The 20,802-nt window shown below is 42.7% G+C and overlaps 1 protein-coding gene across 1 annotated transcript; it reads left to right on the forward strand.

The window, feature by feature from the left end:
- The first annotated feature begins 14,631 nt into the window (after positions 1-14,631).
- LOC147869888 (uncharacterized) lies at positions 14,632-18,321 on the forward strand. The gene is made up of 5 exons (XM_087334403.1): positions 14,632-15,546; positions 15,915-16,118; positions 16,444-16,632; positions 16,744-17,040; positions 17,257-18,321. The coding sequence occupies exons 1-5, from the start codon at positions 14,713-14,715 to the stop codon at positions 18,085-18,087; spliced, it is 2,355 nt and encodes a 784-aa protein (XP_087190529.1). The 5' UTR covers positions 14,632-14,712; the 3' UTR covers positions 18,088-18,321.
- The last annotated feature ends 2,481 nt before the right edge of the window (positions 18,322-20,802 follow it).

The raw sequence follows: 20,802 nt of genomic DNA on the forward strand, positions 1-20,802 counted from the left end.
TTTGCCATTTCGTGCAAAGGTATTCATGATCGATGGGCTCCCGCTAGGTTCAACTTGAAAGAAACAAGGCTTAGGTTTGGCTACGTACTTCTCTTGCACCAGTCCAGTGGAGGAAAATACACATAGGTTCATTAAATGTGTTATAGCGCATATCATTTGGAAGTACTTATCAAACATTTGGCAACATTTAACCCATTGTTATTTGAGGCCTCAACACTAGGTTTTTTCTCAGTATATTTGAAATGGTCCAAATGAATTAGAGATGTTATTCCAAATTTTTCAATATTGAGGATTGTAACATAATTGAAAATTGCATCTTGTTTTTATGTTTCATAGTAGACATGGGGTGAAAGCCTATATGAAGAAATTGAAAGGTGTTCTTCTGTGGAATTCTTGGATGTTAGAGCATGTGGGGATCATTTCCTCGAGTGCATATTCAAGTTTTCTATCGGCTTTACAATATGTCCCGCAGGGAGAGGAGACTAAGAATTTCTAACAAGTGCATTTTACATACAATTAATATAATTATATGCTTTTACCAATAAGAGAGAGAGAGAGAGAGTACGTATGTGTGTAGAAGGTATCCTCAAGGGAGCTTCCACAACTACATGCAAGGGGGAGAATGGTTCAAGGTGGAACTTAGTCCAAGTTTCATCTATTGTGTTTCCAAAATATATATATTTAATTATGTAATTATTTTTTTACTTATTTGGAAAAATATAAAAAAGTTATCTCCCAAATTTTTTTACGTTTATTGTATTATTTGGGGAGAGCTAGAGTAGTGGCACCTAGCACCCGATCCGAGTGGTGGAGCAGGCTGGAAACACCTGGAAGACGCCCAATTAGGTGGAGCCCCATTGGAAGCTATGGGTCTACGATAATTGCCCACTAGCAAAACTAAAATGGGACCCAAGGGATTTCATGTGGAAGTATGGTGGTAGGATGAGTCACTTATTCGACTACAATGCTAAATTGGGCCAAGCTATACAGTTACAACCAGAAAAGCCCCCAATGCACAATAGTTTGCAAAAATTGGACAACCTTGACGAGGTTCTCTATAGATTCTAGAAGGGTCTCTGGCGTCTCCACATGCCTAAGAAGATCAAGTTGTTTTGAAGGCAGATTAACCATAAAGTGGTCCCCGTTGGAGAAATGGATAGGTAGACAAGGAGGCCCGATGGCTTGCCCACTTTGCTCTACACATATTGAGACTTGTTGAGAATCGAACTCAACTTCCCAGAGAGACAGTGTTCACGCTAGCCAGTGGACATCATACTAGGCTAGATTTGTAATTAGTAGAAAGGGCACTTGCCCTAGATCAGTTGGTATTTAAACCAACCTTTTGTAACTTACTTACTGTTGGATGTAATTCTATTTTTTACCTATACAACCTCTTGTTCAACCTCTCTCTCCCTCCCTCCCTCTGTCTTGCCTTATGTGCAGTCACGCACACATAGAATTCGCTTTTGTTGCATAGCACCACCTATGTCTCACCTTCTTTATATGGTACCAGAGCGTGTGGTTGTCTAGTCAAACTCACTCAATTGTGTTGTGATCATAACATCGATGCTCAACAGAACCGGTTCAAGCAACAGAGAAAGAAATTGAAATCATAAATACTCAGATGGGAAGTGTTATTCCTACGGAGAAGCTCGACGGGACAAACTTTGCATCTTGGGAATACAAGATGCATCAATACCTTGTTGGACAAGGTTATTGAGCTATATCGAAGGAGCTCATGAAACGCAACCCAACCCAACACACGCTGACTACCCACCGTGGGAGCAGGCCGCAAGCTATGTGTTGTATTGTCTTGCATCATGCGTACATGATCATATGTTTGGCTATATTCGAGAGTCAAAAATGCCGAAAGAAGCTTGGGGAAATCTCAAGAAAATTTTTGCGGGCAATACGGCTGCACGAAAGCTCCAACTCTGATAGGAGATGAATAACATGCAACAAAGGGATATGTCGATCACCAGCTATACCTTGAAGATCAAGGAGTTGTGCGACACCCTCAGATCGATCAATGTCGTCGTCGATGATGACGAGATGGTGCAAATATGCCTCGACGGCTTGGCACCTTGATTAAGCACAATTAGATCAGTCATTCTCGCAAGGGAGAATCCACCTTCCTTTTTCGACCTTCAATCAATACTATTGGTGTAGGAAAATAATGTGAGCAATGCACCTGATGGTCAAATGCTCTACCCCTAGTTGGATGATAGAAGAGGATTTGGCTGAGGAAATAGAGGTTGACTCGGCCGATGGCGACAAAGTCAGCCGATCCAAGAACACAATGCCTACCAATGGCAAGATGGTAGCAGCAATCCTAGAGAGTTCGGCAAAAGGGGGAGCAATCCTGCTGAACCGAGCCATTGTAATAACCCGATCATATGGGGGTATTGTGGAAAACTTGGCCACAACGAAGAGGGGTGCCGAAACAAGCAACGAGAATCGGCCTCAGTTAGCCGACAACTCATTAACTATGCTTCGAATTCCGACTACGACGATCGTGGCGGAATGTTCACGATGAGGCAGAAAGTGCACTCAATGTCGACACAAGGTGAGACAAGCACCTCTTCTTCAGATAATGCATGGTTTGTCGACTCAGGACCATCCAATCATATGATGTCCCACAAACATTGGTTCTGAGAATTACGAAAGCCCGATCGGCTTGGCTATGTCGAAACCGGAGATGACACAAGTCACTCGATTCGGCATATCGGAATCCTATTCGGGAACGATGGCAAACAAACTTACCTCAAAAACGTCTTGCGTGTCCCAACCATCACAAAAATCTGGTCTAAGTAACTAAGTAGTATAGGCAATCTCTTTAGCATTCGACACATTGTATAACCTTTTCTGTAAAAAGCTCTCCTAACTAACTTGTGAGATGAGGAGAAGTCTATGAAATTCTCTTTTGCAACCGAAACAACACTTAATCTAAGATAAGGTAGGCCTTCTTACAAATGAAATCTTCACCCTATGGAAAATTGGCCTTAGTACATAAATTCTTGCTTCATATAAGTTTTTCTTTCATACAAAAACCAAAACCAGCATATTGTCAAACAAACACAATCTTCACTTAAATTCTCCATGTTTGAATATGATATTTGACTTTACAAATATATTGAATATGATATTTGACTTTGTAGTTACGCGGGAGTGCTAGAACATGTTTTATATGTGTACTTGGACTATTATGATTCAGGCTAGATACATAGGAAGGTTCTTAGCAACATCCTTGCCATAGTTTAGAGTGGGTGATGACACCCTGTCCTTGATGTCTTATATTTAAATGTAATGTCAAATATAGCATTGCATGCAGACACCATTGAAGATTTGGCCCTGGCCCTGGCATATTAGCATTCAATCCCCATTATTAGCCTTGAGGGTTACTAACAGTTAGGCAATTTAATTGCATCACAAAATAATTATAAGAAGGTGGTTAATCCCACTAGTGTTTAATCAAATATGGGGGGGGCCTTATACAAGGTTGCCAAAGCATCGGAGTACTTAGTGGTAACGGGATGGGGGATCGAGGATATAAAGCTTGTGAAGAACACATGGATCTATCCCGGGCAACGTTGCTCGGTCCTCGACATCACGCCCGTCAACTATTCATTCGATGTCCAGGCAATGAGTGTCGAGAAACTCCCGTTCATATTGCCGGCCGTCTTCACGATCGGTCCACGTGCAGATTCGATGGATGCGCTCGAGCGATACGCGCGGCTCCTGACGCCGCACGAGAAGCTGTCCAACCACGTGAAGGAGTTGGTCCAGGGGATCATCGAGGGCGAGACTCGGGTGCTGGCGGCAGGCATGACGATGGAGCAAGTGTTCGCGGGGACGAAGGAGTTCAAGGGCGAGGTGTTCGAGAAGGTGCAGCTGGAGCTGAACGAGTTCGGGCTGCACATCTACAATGCCAATGTGAAGCAGCTGGTGGACGTGGTGGGGCACGAGTACTTCTCGTACCTGGGCCAGAAGACGCAGCAGGAGGCGGCGAACCAGGCGAAGGTGGACGTGGCGGAGGCGACGTACAAGGGCGACGTGGGGTCCAAGGAGCGGGAGGGGCTGACGCGCCAGAACGTGGCCAAAGTGGAGGCGGAGACGAAGGTGTTCAACAAGACGCAGGAGGCGATGGCGAGGCAGGAGGAGCTGCGGATCGAGGCAAACACGAAGGTGTACGAGAACGCGAGGAAGGCGGAGATACAGGAGGCGGATGCGGAGCTGGCCAGGAAGGGGGCCAACTGGAAGCTGGAGGTGGACATCGCCAAGGTGGAGGCATCCAAGAAGGTGGCCATCCGGGAGGCGGAGCTGGAGCGCGAGGTGGCCATACGCAAAGCCTCCGCCCAGACGGAGCGGCTGCGCGCCGACCTGCTCGCGCCCGCCGTGGCCCAGTACGACGTGACGGTCCAGAAGTCCCAGGGCCATCTGTTCGACAGGCAGCGCCTGGCCGACGGCGACCTGTACGAGCAGGAGCGGGGCGCGGACGCCGCACGTGCCAAGGCCGACGCCAAGCTCTACGCCGCCATGAAGGATGCCGACGCCAACCTCTACGCCGCCAAGCAGGAGGCGGAGGCCCTGAAAGTGAAGGCCGACGCCGAGGCCGCCTACGTCTCCTCCATGATGGCCGCCTTCGCCGGCGACGCGGCCGCCTTCCACAAGTTCCTGCTCATCGATCGGCGCGTGTATCAGGACATGGGCAAGATCAATGCGGAGGCCATCCAAGGGCTCAGCCCCAAGATCTCCATCTGGTCCACCACTTCGGATGGCCCATCCTCTGGTTCCCACGGCGGAGGAGGTGGATGGCCATCAGGCTCCGGGGGTGTCCAAGACATAGCCAACATATACAAAGCTCTCCCACCCCTGCTTTCCACTGTCCATGAACAAACTGGCATTTCTCCTCCTCCTTGGTTAGCAACCCTTCCATCCAATTAATTTTTTTTCCTACAAATTATAATGAATGGGGACGCGAGATGCATTATAACTTGTACCACTCCATTCTCATTTGAATAAGGCGATCAAAAATCTAATGTTTACCTCAACAACAATGTCATGCCATGGGATGCATCATGAATAACGTAAAATACTCTTTTTAAAATTGGCCGCACTTGATTGTATGTATGTACACTTGGGGGGATATATATCACCACATCATGTAATCTACTATCTACCTTTGAGGATGTGTTACCACAACATTAATTATATCCTTTTATCTACTACCGAGCTTTATGTGATATATAACCCATGTTGGATTCACGCTGGAATAGATAGTGGTTCAATATGATTTTGGGAATTGGAATATGATACTGTCACACGTCCATGGACAACGGTTATGTACAGTTGACAATGAAAATGCACAATCCATGGTGATCTACCCTCACTCTCACTCATTTATATACAACCATTACCTTGACTTCAATTATACAAGGATTAGGAGCTTCCATTTCAGCATTGCACTGTGGTCATTGCATGCTCACGTTTCTTCCAAGAATGGAGGAGCATGTTGATGGTGACACATGGAGGAAACGACCCGAGGTGGAACTACCAACCCTCCTGATGGTTGTTTCCCCGTCACCTCCCTCATTCCCTCCTTCCATTGTGGGTCGGGGGATCGGGCGTGTGTCGACCAACAAAGGAGGTGGCGCAAGCACGATTGTTGTCTGTAATGTAGTTGTTTTCTCACACATTTTGTGTATAGGCATAGCATACAGGGCCATCATGGCCATTTTGGAACTCGGACTAGGGAAGATACCCCAATATATATATATATATATATATATATATATATATATATATGTATATATATATATATATATATATATATGAGGTGAGCAAAGTAGTTTGGGCACGATAAGGCCCCTTTGAAGGCAAAGGCCCCAATATATATATATATACGAGGTGAGCAAAGTAGTTTGGGCACGATAAGGCCCCTTTGAAGGCAAAGGCCCCAATATATATATATATATAGGTGAGCAAAGTAGTTTGGGCACAATAAGGCCCCTTTGAAGGCAAAGGCCCCAATATATATATATATATATATATATATATATATATATATACGAGGTGAGCAAAGTAGTTTGGGCACGATAAGGCCCCTTTGAAGGCAAAGGCCCCAATATATATATATATATATATAGGTGAGCAAAGTAGTTTGGGCACGATAAGGCCCCTTTGAAGGCAAAGGCCCCAATATATATATATGAGATGAGCAAAGTAGTTTGGGCACGATAAGGCCCATTTGTAACTAAGCAGTATAGGTAACCTCTTTAGCAAGCGGCCACATTGTATAGCCTTTTTTTTAAAAAGCTCTCCTAACTAATGGGAAAGCAATGTCCTTTTTGAAATAAATAAATAAACAAACTAGCTTGATAACTTTTATAATACAACGTTTCTCATATTACCCACAAGACCTGTGAGATGAGGAGCTGTCTATGAAATTCTCTTTTATTTTTCTCTTTTGCAACCAAAACAACACTTAATCTAAGATAAGGTGGCCTTGTTACAAACGAAATCTTCACCCCGATTGCAATGTGCTTTTTGGAAAGTTGGCATTAGTGCATAAATTTCTTTCTTCATATAAGTTTTTCTTTCATACAAAAATCAAAATCAACATATTGTCAAACAATCTTCACAGAGATTGTCTATGTTTGAATATGATATTTGACTTTGTCGTTACGCGGAGTGCTAGAACATGTTTTTTTTTTTTTCCGAAAAACATCTACTTCCATTAGTTAAGAATGTACAAAGGAATCATTTACAACTCATATCTTACAAGACATCTTGCATGTCAAAGGAAAACAATGTGTAGATGAAACAACATAAAAAAACAACTCCAAAACACCACATCATTCTATGTGTATAGCATTACTCGAACACATATTCTCCACTTGAGCCTCATACAAAACAGAATTTAGCATAGATGTCCTCCATTCGCTCCTCATGGCAGCACCCATCTAGATGTTAGGAACACTTGGAGGGAACAGCCACCGTGGTGGTTGATAATTCCACTTTACTTTACCATCCATTATCTGCAGCATCGACGAACCGCTCCATTTCCGAAGGAATCGAGCTCTAGCTTCTTCACTTGCATCAGATGGCCCTTGAAGACTTTCAAACTCACCTCGCAACGTAGAAATAAGATTAAACCAGATCATCATTAAATTCTCAGCCGGTGGGGTTCGTTTACCTGCGAGGTTCTCCTTGCACTGAGATACCCACACTTGCCAGACCGTAAGGCCGACCACTAATACCCATATGTCCACGTAGCGTTCTTGTAAGAAGAATAAACCTCCTTGCGTTGCTGGTTGCACAAATCCTTGCTTCACCATTAAAGAAGGACTGTTTCCATTCCACCCTTGAAACCACGAGGCCGATTCAGTGGCCAGCCAAGTGATTGTTGCGCTCGATACATGAACCTCAACCCCAAAACGAGCCAAGATTCTTAAGCTCCTCAGCCAGATTTCTTGCGCTCGTGGGCAACACCACAAACAATGAGCGATGTCCTCCAAGTTTGCACTACACGCCTTGCAACCACTTATGCCGCCTCTATTCCCAAGCCACTCTCCCGTTGGAACAGCCTGATGGGTGATTAACCAGAAAAACACTTTGATCCGCTCGGGAAGGGATGAGTTCCATATCCTGCTCCTGGTTCTATCCACGAAGACTGAATCGATAGCTGCATGGGTCCACTTGTTGGCACATTTCTCACGATACGAACCTAACTTTCTCCCCAAGCGCGTCGAGTATTCGAAGAAACCTAGTGATTTAGCTTGTTCTCCCTTCCACCTATATTCAGTGGGATCCCATTCTATGCGCTCGAGAGGCTTGCCTTCAACCACGTACAAGATCCAATCCTCCTCGACCTCTTCGACTGGTGGATTCACCTTCCATTTCTTTCCGTGTCTTGCCACAATTCTAATAGGGTACCAGCCTGCACTTTCATCTAATAATCCCATCAGGACGGTCTTCCCACTCTTTCCTAGACCCCTGACATTGATAATATTTCCGGTACCATCACATTATCCAGACCATTCACCCTCTTCCTCATTACCAATAGGAAGCGAGGAGACAGCTGTATTGACTACGTCAAGCATCTTTCTGCCATTTCTGACCTTTCCCATGTCTTCATATAATTGATCACGATTATTGCCGGACAACCGCAGCCAATCAGCCACCGAGTGTATCCCTAGACAATGCAATATAGCCCACGGCATGCGCTTGCTTTGTCCAAGCATCATTCCTTCTGGAGATTGCACGGTCTCGTTCCACAATAGGGGTTGGCGCATCCATTCAACACTAGTACTTGGACGATTCCGACTTAGATGCCCACGAAGCATACTCCACGCCTGCATCACTGACATACAAGTACGATCAGCCAATCGGTTAGATTTCCTCAATTTTAAGTCCATGCAAAAAGGCCACGTTTTGTGTGACTTCCATTGCCCACCCAGTCTTGGACTCCATAGAATGCTCCTATTATGTATCAATGTTTTCCATAACTCATCACTGGGTAGCAAGCTTCTTACCAATATCTTACATAACAATGCCTGACTCTGCAATCCAGGGTCAACCAATCCTAAACCCCCCTTACTCTTGGGAAGAATCAATGTGGACCATGATACTTTGGCTGCCGCATTGTCTTTCCTCATCCCAGCCCAAAGAAATCCCCTAATACACGCTATAACAGTGCGAATAGCTTGCTTGTCAAACATCCACACTGAAACTGCATGCCATAATGCAGACAAAAGCACATGGTTAGCTACTATGATCCTGCCAGCCAATGATAAGTTCATCCCTGACCAGTTGCGAATTTTGTCACAGATTTTGCTTTGAATATGTTGCAACTGAATTCCCTTGTCGATATCTACCCCAATCCACGTTCCCAGATACCTAGTGGCTTCCCCGTTTGCAATCCATTTGAATTCAACATTTGGCTTCCAAACAGGCTCGGGCTCCAAGCTGATCCAAAAACCCTTGGACTTCTTCCAATTAATGGACGCTCCCGATGCCTTGCAAAAGAGCTCAATAGCACTCTGTGCCCTCTCAAGATTCGCTTCATTTCCTTGGAAGTATAGCATTGTATCGTCCGCGAACTCCGAATCCAGCAGGGACTTCCTTGCATTAGGGATCGAAAGACCATGAAGATTTGCCCCTTGGCTATTAAAAAGGGCAGACATTGCTTCAGTAATAAAAAGGAAAAGAAAGGGGGCTCCTTGCCACCGGTTCTTAAAGGCCACTTGTCGTTGCCACAGAACATCATCTGAACCCTGCAAATCATCATATTGACCATGTAGTGTGTGAACAAACAACATCCAAAATTCAATAAGCATAGTGTTGAGATGTATGTGGACATTCTTAAAAACATAATCGCATCTCGCTTTCCATATTATCCAAAGAGCCAATGACGTAATAGTACACCAAATGACTAGATTTTTAATTATGATCTGTGGAATAGAAGAAGGAAACGAGGTGAGAGAGAGGTGTCCATAAGAAAAACAAAACACATGAGAAGCATGTGTACTTTCATACCTCATAACCTCTCCATGAAGGACACCCCACAATATTGTACCTCAAGAGAATATTGAACAAGAGTAGTGTTGTCTCAACAGTAAAAACAACTTACTCCAAATTTTCTTGATTTTGGGACATAACCAAAACACATGCAAAATCGATTCAGTAGGTGTGCCGCAATGCAATCCACAAACATATTGTTGATGTTATCTCATGCAATCACCAAATGGAATCAACAACCAACGCAATGCATTCAGTAGGCGTTGGACATAAGGAACGTCAAGTTCTCAACAAGTGGTATCAGAGCGAAATCGACACAGAAAATGGACGAATCGTTTGGCGGCATGTTCAAGCTCACCGGCTCCAACTATTCAGTGTGGAAGTCGAAGATGAGGGACATGCTCGTGGTTAAAGACCTCTGGCTGCCGGTTCAGTTCGGGGACAAGAGACCGGACAAAATCGACGCCGCGATATGGGAGGTGATGCACATGAAGACAACGGCGTACATACGGTGCTTCATCGACATGAGCCTGTACAACAACTTCAATGAAGAGAGCAAGGCTCATGAGCTCTGGGAGAAGATCGGCATGATGTTCCAGAACAAAAATGCTGTCAATCAGGCGTCGGTATTCCGGAAGCTTGTAAGACTCCGGTACCAAGATGGCTCCAGCATGGCGGAGCATATGAATGCCTTCCAGGGGCTGATTCACCAGGCAACGTCATTGGAAGTACCTCTTGCCGATGAGGTCCTAGCGCTACTCCTGCTCGGTTCCCTCCCGGATAGCTGGGAGACGTTGGTTGTTACTTTGGGCAACGTCGGGCCGGAAGGAAAACGGTTATCCCTAGCAAGAGTAAAGTCGAGCTTGCTAGATGAGGAGGCTCGTCGGAAAGACAAAGATACGAGCTCCGACTCCAAAGCGCTCCTTACCGAATCGGAACGCGGAAGACATAGAAACCGTAGTCCCCAGAACCGGGAGAAGTCGGGGACACGATCAAAGTCAAGGGGGAGGCCTACTTGTTTCTATTGCGGCAAGCCGGGACACTTCCAAAAGAACTGTCGGCATTTCCGTAAAGACAAGGAAACCGACGGTACCGATTCGAAGCAAAACCCGAACCGGAACGGTACAGACCGGAACGGTAAAGACCGGAGGGGGCCGGACCGGAAGGGAACGACGGCAATTGCGGCAAGTGAAGAGGAGTTGATGCTCATCACCGAGGAGAGTGAGATAAACCATGCCGGCGATGAGATGACCTGGGTGGTAGACTCCAGAGCGTCGTTCCACCTTACCCCGGACCGGAAATGCTTCTCATCCTACTCAGCCGGTGATCACGGCTGTGTCCGGATGGGGAATGAAGGAACATGCCGAATTGTCGGCATAGGAGACGTGTGGCTGACAACACCAACCGGATGCAAATTGCTGTTGAAAGATGTCCGACACGTTCCGGAAGTTCGTCTGAACCTGATATCAGCCGGTCGGCTAGATGATGAAGGCTACACGGAACGGTGTCATGAAGTTCAGCAAAGGGAGCCTGATTGTGGCTCGGGCCCGGAAGGTAAACACACTGTACCTGATGAATACCCGGTTATGTCCGGAAGAAGTGAACGTGGCTTCCGACACTGCCGGTGAGCTGTGGCACAAGAGGCTATGTCACATGAGTGAGAAGGGGATGAAGAGGCTTGCAGACGACAACCTCATCCCAGTGAAGAACGTGCATTTAGAGAAGTGCACTGATTGTCTGGCCGGTAAACAGAACCGGACCTCCTTCCGACCAAGGCCACCGATGAGACGTAATGCACCACTGGAGTTGGTGCATACGGATGTTTGTCAAGTAGACACGAAGTCACATGCCGGAGCGCAGTACTTCGTGACGTTCATAGATGACCACAGCCGGAAGCTGTGGGCCACACCGCTGAAGACAAAGGATCAGGTGTTATCCGTCTTCAAAGAGCTCCACGCGAGAGTGGAAAGAGAAACCGGCCGGAAGCTGAAGGCGGTTCGAGCAGATAACGGAGGTGAGTACCGGGGGCAGTTCGAGGAGTACTGCCGCTCGAAGGGAATCCGACTCGAATTTACCGTGCCGAAGACGCCGGAACTAAACGGACTGGCCGAGAGGATGAACCGGACCATAATGGAGAGGGTCCGGAGTATGCTAGCGCATGCAAAACTACCCAAGAAGTTTTGGGCTGAGGCACTGTCGACGGCGACATATGTGATAAACAGATCACCCTCAGTACCCTTGGACGGAGACACACCACAGAGAGTATGGACCGGTAAGGAAGTGTCCTACCGGCATCTGAGGGTGTTCGGGTGTCTCGCGTACGTGCATGTAGCAAAGGACCGGAGAGGAAAGCTAGATCCAAAGACCCGGCCATGCATATTCCTCAGTTACGGTGACGATGAGTTCGGCTACCGAGTGTGGGACCCGGTCGACAAGAAGGTATTCCGGAGTCGAGATATTATCTTCATGGAGGACAAGACGCTCGCCGATTGGGAGTCGGAGAAGAAGATAATGAACTCCGAGTCGACCGGTAAGGAAATAAATGAACTTTATAGAGTGTAATTTTTTGGACATAGGGGTAGTTTGGTGAATTTGGAACTTCCAGGGGCATTCTGGTAAATAAATGAACTTCCAGGGGCATCCTGGTACTTTTCCCTAAAAAATATGCTCCATTGGTACTAAAATTAACAATGCCAAAGGCAATGTACAAATTGTACATAATAGTTTCCACTCCATAATATATATCATAAAAAAAAGGACTATCAACGATGGCATTTGGCAAGACTCAGCCTTTGCCAACACCACCTGTGCTACAACAACCTAGGATTCCATGAGACCATATCTGTAGTACGAAGTGTCTGAAACCCATTTTCAATTGGCCCTTGTTATGGCCTTTGAAAACCTTTCATGTTGCAGCCAACATTGGTTGAATGTGATTCCGCATATATTAAAGCTCTTCACTCTATCCATACTCAACATATAACCAAATTCCTACAATCCAAGAGAATACATATCATGGTGGTAAGGTTGTTGCTATTTGTCAAATGTTTTATATGACAAGATCTTCTTCAGTTGCAGCAGTTGAAGACACGAAAATAGTCCGTGGTGCACCTGCCGCTTGGATAAAACGTGATGGGCCGCCTTGGATAGCATGTCCTTCATCTCCACTAACATTGAAAATGTACTTGTAATGAATCTCCCTAAAACAAGATGATCTATGTCCTCCTCACCTCAACAAGAAAATCTGCTTTGATCCCCCACCATCTTCACTCAACCTTATAACAAAACAATTTTTTACTTCAGTTGGTCCACATCAACCTTATCACAAGAACATCTACAATGATTGTGGTCTTTAGATATTTTAGACAAACATAAGCCATATCGGGATTCAAATTGGCTAATGGATATTTCTATCATTAATAGAATGCAAGCATAACAAAATATTAGCAATTCATTATCTCATATTCCAATTGGGGAATGTTAAAGTGCATATTACAAAAGAGGATCCTTTAAACACATTTGGTCTACTATTAAAAAAGTGAGAAAACCTCATTCTATCACAATAATGTTACTATACATGGTACTAAAAGTAATAAAAAAGGGGGCACATGAGTGTCCCTCAATTATGTGAGAAAAATAAGGAGGGCCATTGTGGAACCTCTAAAGGAATGGTAATGACCATAGAGATAACAAGTATCACAATACTTGCTACCATCATATCATGGAGATCATTCTTGCCATGCATGACCCACATGAGGACACATGTATGCACCTGGTGAACATTATAACCTTTCTCCACTACACTAGCAACCAACCTTACACCTAATGCCCCCTTCCCATTGATCAATTCATACATATTAGTTATGTGATTCATGCCAATAAAACCACTCCAAATCATTCTACCAACATGATTAATATCATTGTCATTGGTCTTTAGGATTCCTAGAGCTTTTGTGGTTGGTTTGTTATGGACAAATAGGATTTCACCGATATTTGTAATCATGAATGGTCTCATAGGCTAAATTTGGCCTTCTAATATAAGTGAATCTCTCTCTCTCTCTCTCTCTCTCTCTCTCTATATATATATATATATATATATCATAATTAGATTACCCTAGTGGTAAGTTGTTAACCTTTACAAACACTACATCTTGGGTTTGAAACCCAATTTTCTCATCTCTCTATTATATACTTCATACATATCTCTTAATTCACTAGATGCCACTGTAATTTTCTCACCTCTCATAGGCTAAATTTGGCCTTCTAATATAAGTGAATCTCTCTCTCTCTCTCTCTCTCTCTCTCTCTCTCTCTATATATATATATATATATATATATCATAATTAGATTACCCTAGTGGTAAGTTGTTAACCTTTACAAACACTACATCTTGGGTTTGAAACCCAATTTTCTCTCCTCTCTATTATATACTTCATACATATCTCTTAATTCAATAGATGCCACTGTGGAATGTAGGGGTTGAACCCATTGGGCAACCTTAGCAACTGAGCTACATCCATTTGATCTCTCTCTCTCTCTCTCTCTCTATACGCTATCAAGAAAATAATATTTGGTGCAGATGTATGTTCTCTAATAAAAGGGACGCATGAAAACATGAGGCAAGATTGCTCACAAGTTACAAGAGTCAAATATTTGCATCATATACTAGTGCAAATGTCTAATAATGATGTGCAAGTATAACTGACAACTTTCTCGAGGTCACCACTTGACACTAAACAATGCGAAAAACGATGACAAGAAGGAGTAGGAGGATCACATATTCCTGCAACATGGCAAGATTTGGCTGAAGATGGAGATGGATACGAAAAACATGAAGCCGATGCTTGTAGAGAAAACACAGCAAGTCATTTGTGGTGTTGGGTCAGCTTGTAGCTTGAATTCCGCCTTGCCAATGAGGAGAATTGAAATCCTAACCACACTACGTGCTATGTTGTGTGTGAATGAGATTCTTTAGGTTCTTTCTAGCCCAATAGGAAAGGAATCACGGTAAGAATCCAATGATCCATTGTATGAGAGTACGAGAAAGGCAATCCAATCGTATGCATCAATTGGTATACATGGATCCTATCCAGAGCTAGAGATATATAGATAGAGCCACACTACATATATGCATATTCGTTTCGTTCTTACAGAGGTACTCGGCTCAGCCCAAACCTCTCGAACTGTCAAGCTATGGCATTTAGAATAGCTCTGTTTCCGCACTCCCCTCCTCCTTTGATCAGATCCGAGTCACTCACTTCTTCATCCTTCTTCAAGTTTAACCCTCATCTGGGTCTCACCAGAATAAGCACTGAAAAGCCCATCAAAGCCTCACTTAATATAAGCAGTGAAACCATAGCCTCTGTGTCATCGTCCAAAAAGCTTCCTGCCCATCTCTCCCATTTGTCCAAAATGTTTATTTCTAATGACGCTGAGGTTGGTCACCATATACCAGATATGGACTCTTCTCTCCGGCCATTGATTCATGAGCTTACTTTTGAGGATTGGGTGGCTTTAATATTGGATCTGGGAGAGAATGATGTCAGCATTTCATTGAAGATATTGCATTCTTTAAAAGGATTGGTAAGCGTGGATGGATCTAGGAATGAGACTGAGAAGAAAGATTCTTCAAAAGAAAGCCGAGAATCTGATGAAGGCTTGAAAATAATTCGAGAACTAGATCAAGGTTCCAATGAAAAACAGATAGGAATTCAAGGGTCTGGTACAGATTTTGATGGAGATTCGGTGAATAATGGAGGGTCAGATCCAGCATCCGAGATTTTGTCTTCTTCTTCTATCTTGAGGATGTATACAGGTCTTCTGAAAGCGTTAGCTAGAAACAAGAGGTTTGAAGATGTGGAGAAGTTGCAAGTTCATATGAAAAAAGATAGCGTGGAACCAGATTGTGATTTCTACGATGCACTGCTGAAATCATATGCATATGAGGGCCTCTTAGTGAAGGTTTCTGAAGTTTTAGAGGTGATGAAAAAAGCTGGATTTCAACCCAGTCAATTCACTTACGAGAAGGTTAGCTTGCAAATCTCTAACCACAACATCCATTTTGAAATAAATGTATAGAATGCCCTCCTTAAATGTTATTATATTGTCATGAGATTTCACAAAACCATACTTTAATGGAGTGAATTGTCCTAGAGATAGACCCATCAGCTTGTGTGTAGATACCTATGTGTTGGAAAATAGACCTACTTGGTTTAAATAGGGCTTATTGCATCAGTGGGACTTATTTGGGAAGATTTAAGCCCATTAGCTCCATTACTGTATGATATATTGCTAACCTGTATTCTTATAATAATTATCATTTGTTGTTGCGCTCATGTACTTAAGTTACGTGTTACAAGAAATCTTATCATTTGTCTTTATTATTTTTATTCCAGGTTGCTTTTGCCTATATAAAGCAAGATACTCCTAACATGACTTTGGCTATGGATATTATTAAAGAAATGATGGAAAAGGAGTTGAAAATCAATGTGGGATTGCTCAAAAATTTGATGAAATGTTACTGGAAAGCAAAAGATGTTATTGGTGCTGAAGCGGTGCTCAAAGCAATGCAAGATTTGGGTCATACACCGGATTTGAAGGCACGCTAACTTTCTCATACTCATGTGAGTGAAAATTACACTCTAGATATGAATCTATAGCAACTTCATTTTGAAAGAACAGGTTGTACTACTAGTAGGTTTTTATGATGAAGGGAATTAGAGATAGACACAAAAACAAACCGTGTATAATTTGAAACATAACAAACAAAGGAAATAGCCCATGGAAGTTTACAGCTGTGCACAGTAATCTTTTTTTATTGCTATCATGTTTTGTAAATTATTGCCCCATCTCTTAAAATACGGATCTCCACGATGGAATTTACATGCTGATTTTTCTTTCTTTCTTTTCTACATGTGTACGTAGATTTTTTTCAAGGTAGTACAGCTCCATGGGCACATGGGGAATCATAAAAGGATTGCCGAAGTCATGGATGAGATGAGTTATAAATGGGGAATCCAACCCAATTCTGGATTCTTTGATTCCTTACTAATTGCGTACTGCAAGGCATCTCTAATGGATGAAGCAAAGCAAACTTTTCTGAAGTATAAAGAGGTAAGACAAAGTGAAATTTCCTTCGTGCTTGAGACTTATCTTAGTGTATTTGTTTGTTAAGGGTTCTCAGTTAAGGTTTTGCATCACGTTTCTTGTTGGGTGGTATTGAAGGTATTGAATATCAAACCAACATTGGTAGCATATAATGTCCTTATACATGGCTATGGAAAGCAAGGACTCCATAAAGAAGCACTCGAGATATTCGAGGGGATGCGACAGGATGGTTATAAGCCAACGGATGTTACCTACAATTCCATTATCTCTACCATGGCTCGGGCTCAAGATTTCAAGAAAGCTGCCCAATTGTTGAGAAGGATGAAAAGAGAAGGTGGCTTGCCAACAGTACGTATGTACGTGGATGTTATTCGTTGCTTTACCAAGTGCAATATGACAAGGGAAGGCCATAAGGTGATATTACAATAACAATGTTAATCAGTCCAAGGTTTTTTTTTCCCATGAAGCATTTAAAAAGAAAAGCCCTTTCATCTTGGATGGCCATTTCCTCCTAAATAAAGCTTTGACAAATATCAAATTACACCCTGCCCCTCTTTTGAGTAAGGGTATCAATTGATATTTACACTGTTTTTTGTTTGCTTACATATATACACACACATGATCTTGCAGTTATTCAATTCTATGAAGAATGCTTCTTCTCCAGAGTTAACTGAAGGAGCTTATGGAGCTGGTATGGTGATGTATGTGGAAGGCCATTGGTATCGGCATGCTGCTACGCTGCTGGAGACCTTAGAGAGAGAGAAGATACCGTTGGATGCATTGGCTCAAGCATCCCTCATTCGTTCTTTTGGCATTTTAGAATGTGAACGAAACCCATTGTCCAAATCCGTAAAAGAGAGAAATTTCCAGATTTGCAAATTGCTCACATCCCTCTTCATTTCAGGACCGAAAGAGAATCCAAATCCAGAGTCTAAGGTGGAACCTAAGGTTGAATCCGAGCTTTCTGAGGCCTTATATACTTTCTTGGATAAATGTGAAGGATCTCAAAAAGAGGTATACAATGCATTCTTGGATTGTTTTTGGAAAAAGGGCTACAGAAACTTTACCAGAAAGCTTTTGAATCATGCAAAGGGAAAAGGTTTTTTGGATTATACTCAACCTCAATTAGATGAGCTGAAATGGACACTTGATGTAAGAGGTCTCTCAGTGGGAGGGGCCAAAGCTGTAATTAGCGATGGGCTAGTGAGTATAAACACAAAGGAGGTTCAAGAGAATTTGATGGTGGAAATTGTCACTGGGAATGAGTTCAAACTTGAGGTAATTCAAGATAATCGTTACGTGAAAGGGGCCATAAGTAGAATGTTAAAGAACCTTAATTCTCCATTCGTGGACTCGTCAAATGATTCTAAGAAGGTCGAAGCCAGAGTGGTTGATGTGGTTGCGTGGCTTTCTAAGGAGGAAGTAAAGGAGGCCATGGGTTTCTCAAGTTTGGTCCATTGATGCAAAACCTTCAATTTTCTTTAACCATGCATTCTTACAATTTGTCTTGACAACATTAATCATTGAAAACCTATATATAGATGTATCGATATATCGATATAATTAATCTGAGTCATTGTGTAAAATATGATGAGTTATGCATTACATATCATACTTTATCATCCTGCTTATTAATAAAGAAACTTGCACCTGATGTCTCACAGTCACAAGGAGGTAGACACAGCAAATATTTAATATTTGATTTACTCCACTACTTTCACTCTCCAATTATTTACAGCTAATTGTCATGTATATTCTCTCATCCTCTAGTATAGATAATATACAACGTATACTGATATTGGACCAATGCTATCAACCTTTGATGCCATGGTTATTGACATCTGCAACAATTACTGTTGAGAGTCTTGAACGTGTTGCAACAAAGGATCAGCCACAAGAAAAGGTTCATACTGGATGTAGACAAAGCAAGTAGAATGAAAGCATTTTCATGATAGCCACCAGGATTATTTGAGATGGTCACTTGCAATCTAAAGCAATGGAATTAGACATTATCTTTAACTACAAACAGCAGTAATAAAATTGTTCTTGGAAGGGGAAAATACTTTTCTATTCATTAATATAACCATCCAAACTAAATGAAAAAAATACATTGAATATCATTAAAACAACAAATTTGCAAGGTCATGGATGGAGTTACCAAGGATGCAAAGTACTGGCTGGTCTGAAAAAAAGAACTGAAATCTAAGAAGCGGCAACTAAGAGGTGAGACGAGGTACTTAGATGACTCTTTATATACTTATGTTCTTGGATGTGATGGTTGATTCTCATGAGCTCTTCACCAGGCTCGTAAAGTGGGTCGTCTCGCATGCGATCGAGGATAAATTTCTCATTAGACATTATGCTATCAAAATTGTTGTCATGATCCTCGTGAAGGTGGCCCTCTTGCATATGGCCGAGAAACGTTTCCTCATCAGGCATTATATTGACATTGTCGATATCATAGTCCTCGTTAGACATTACGCTATCGAAATTGTTGTCACAATCGTGGTGAAGGTGTTCGTCTTGCATATGGCCGAGAAACGTATCCTCATCAGGAAATATATTGACATTGTCGATCTCAGAGTACATTGCATGATGACTGTGATCGATCCAGAACAAAATGTAATCAAGATCATGATGGAAATCATAATGAATTCGATGAGTGTGCATACTGTTCTCCAGAGTGTTGTGAATTTCTGGGTCGTGATCCTGTGGTGCTTCACGGATTCCTGGGTTCAATTTGCGATGTGCACCCATGGGCAAGATATGGAAGGTAGGAAGCTGGCCTCGTAATGGAAAGCTGGCCACGGCCTTTGTGAAGAAGAGGAGGCAAAGTGCAATCGAACCTAACACGCCTACTGCTAATAGACCTTTCTTCAATGCCATCAACATTGAACTCGTTCTCTCAAGATTTCCTTCTCTTCCTCAAGATTTTTCTCAGCACAAGTTTTCTTCTTGTAGACTTGATGTTGTTGCTTTTTCTAAAAGCCTGTCTGTGTCTGTGTCTGTCTCTGTCGATCTCGAAAGACCATTGTTGTCTCCGTTAACCTTTTTATCGAGCAGAAAACGCGAGCCTCCGCGGGTTTGTGAGCACCACCCTCCTGCTTTTTGGGTGCGTTTTGCTTTTTGCGCTCATTCGTTTTTATGTGTTTTTTGCTTTTTGTTTCTCATACATACTCTCTTCAATAATCTTCCTCCATATTTAGAGCTACTCCGTAGTGGTTAGCCTGTAGAGGCCAATGGTTTCTTTGTCAGCCCCACTAATGGCTTGAACCATTAGATGGCCCATACAACTCAAATTTTCTCTCATCCAAGACATTATTGCTATGGGCGTTCTGTGAAAAAAACAAATCACCAACATCTGTGGGGATTTCGAGGCAATAATGAAACACCCGGGATATTTCAGAGTTTTCTTCCATTGTGTTGCCACATCAATAGTGAAAGGTTAGGAAGCGCGGCATCTAATCAATTAGAGCAATTAAGATTGTGAGCCCGAGATTCATAACTTTCTCATGTCTACGTAAATGCTTTTTTCAAGTTGGGCATTGGTTCATGAAAGGTTGATTAACTAATCATTACTTGGACAAGAGGAGCTCTAGACATTAGAATTTTAAAAGCCACAAAAATTTAAAACCCCTATGAGAGCCATGTCCCACTTTTAAGTGTCTAATTGGGTTTTGAAAGAAAACTACTATATTGTTTAAATTCTATTCTCATAATAGCCATGAAATTATTAAAAGAGTTAACACTTATTGCCTAAAGAGACACCGGGTAGCAATATATATTGAACGTATAATAAAAGCCATACACTATAGAAAGCTCAATGGACACTCTACGATTATTTAAAGGGTTTTTAAAGTAAGGTGCTTGAATACATGGACAAGAAAAGATATCGACCATCATGTCAGATCTCATATTTGGAACACAAGTTGATGTGACACAACACTATTCGCCTTTTTCTTGGTCCAAGGGACCTTTTTTCAAATCTTGGTCCTAATGGAATTTTAAGAAGATAAGGTAGGGGAGTATAAGACAAATGAGTCCTAAGAAAAAGGAAAAGATGATTTTTCTAGAAAATTTGATCTATTACCTTTGAGAGTGAGTGAACCTAAAAATCTTGGCCTTGCCAAGCACATGGAAGATGGAACCCACTAGAATATAGTGGCAATTGTTGAT

This window comes from Azolla caroliniana, unplaced genomic scaffold, assembly GCF_043228905.1.
Source record: "Azolla caroliniana isolate FFs.n. ecotype wild unplaced genomic scaffold, voAzoCaro1.0.p SCAF_1, whole genome shotgun sequence".
Taxonomy (NCBI): Eukaryota; Viridiplantae; Streptophyta; class Polypodiopsida; order Salviniales; family Salviniaceae; genus Azolla; species Azolla caroliniana.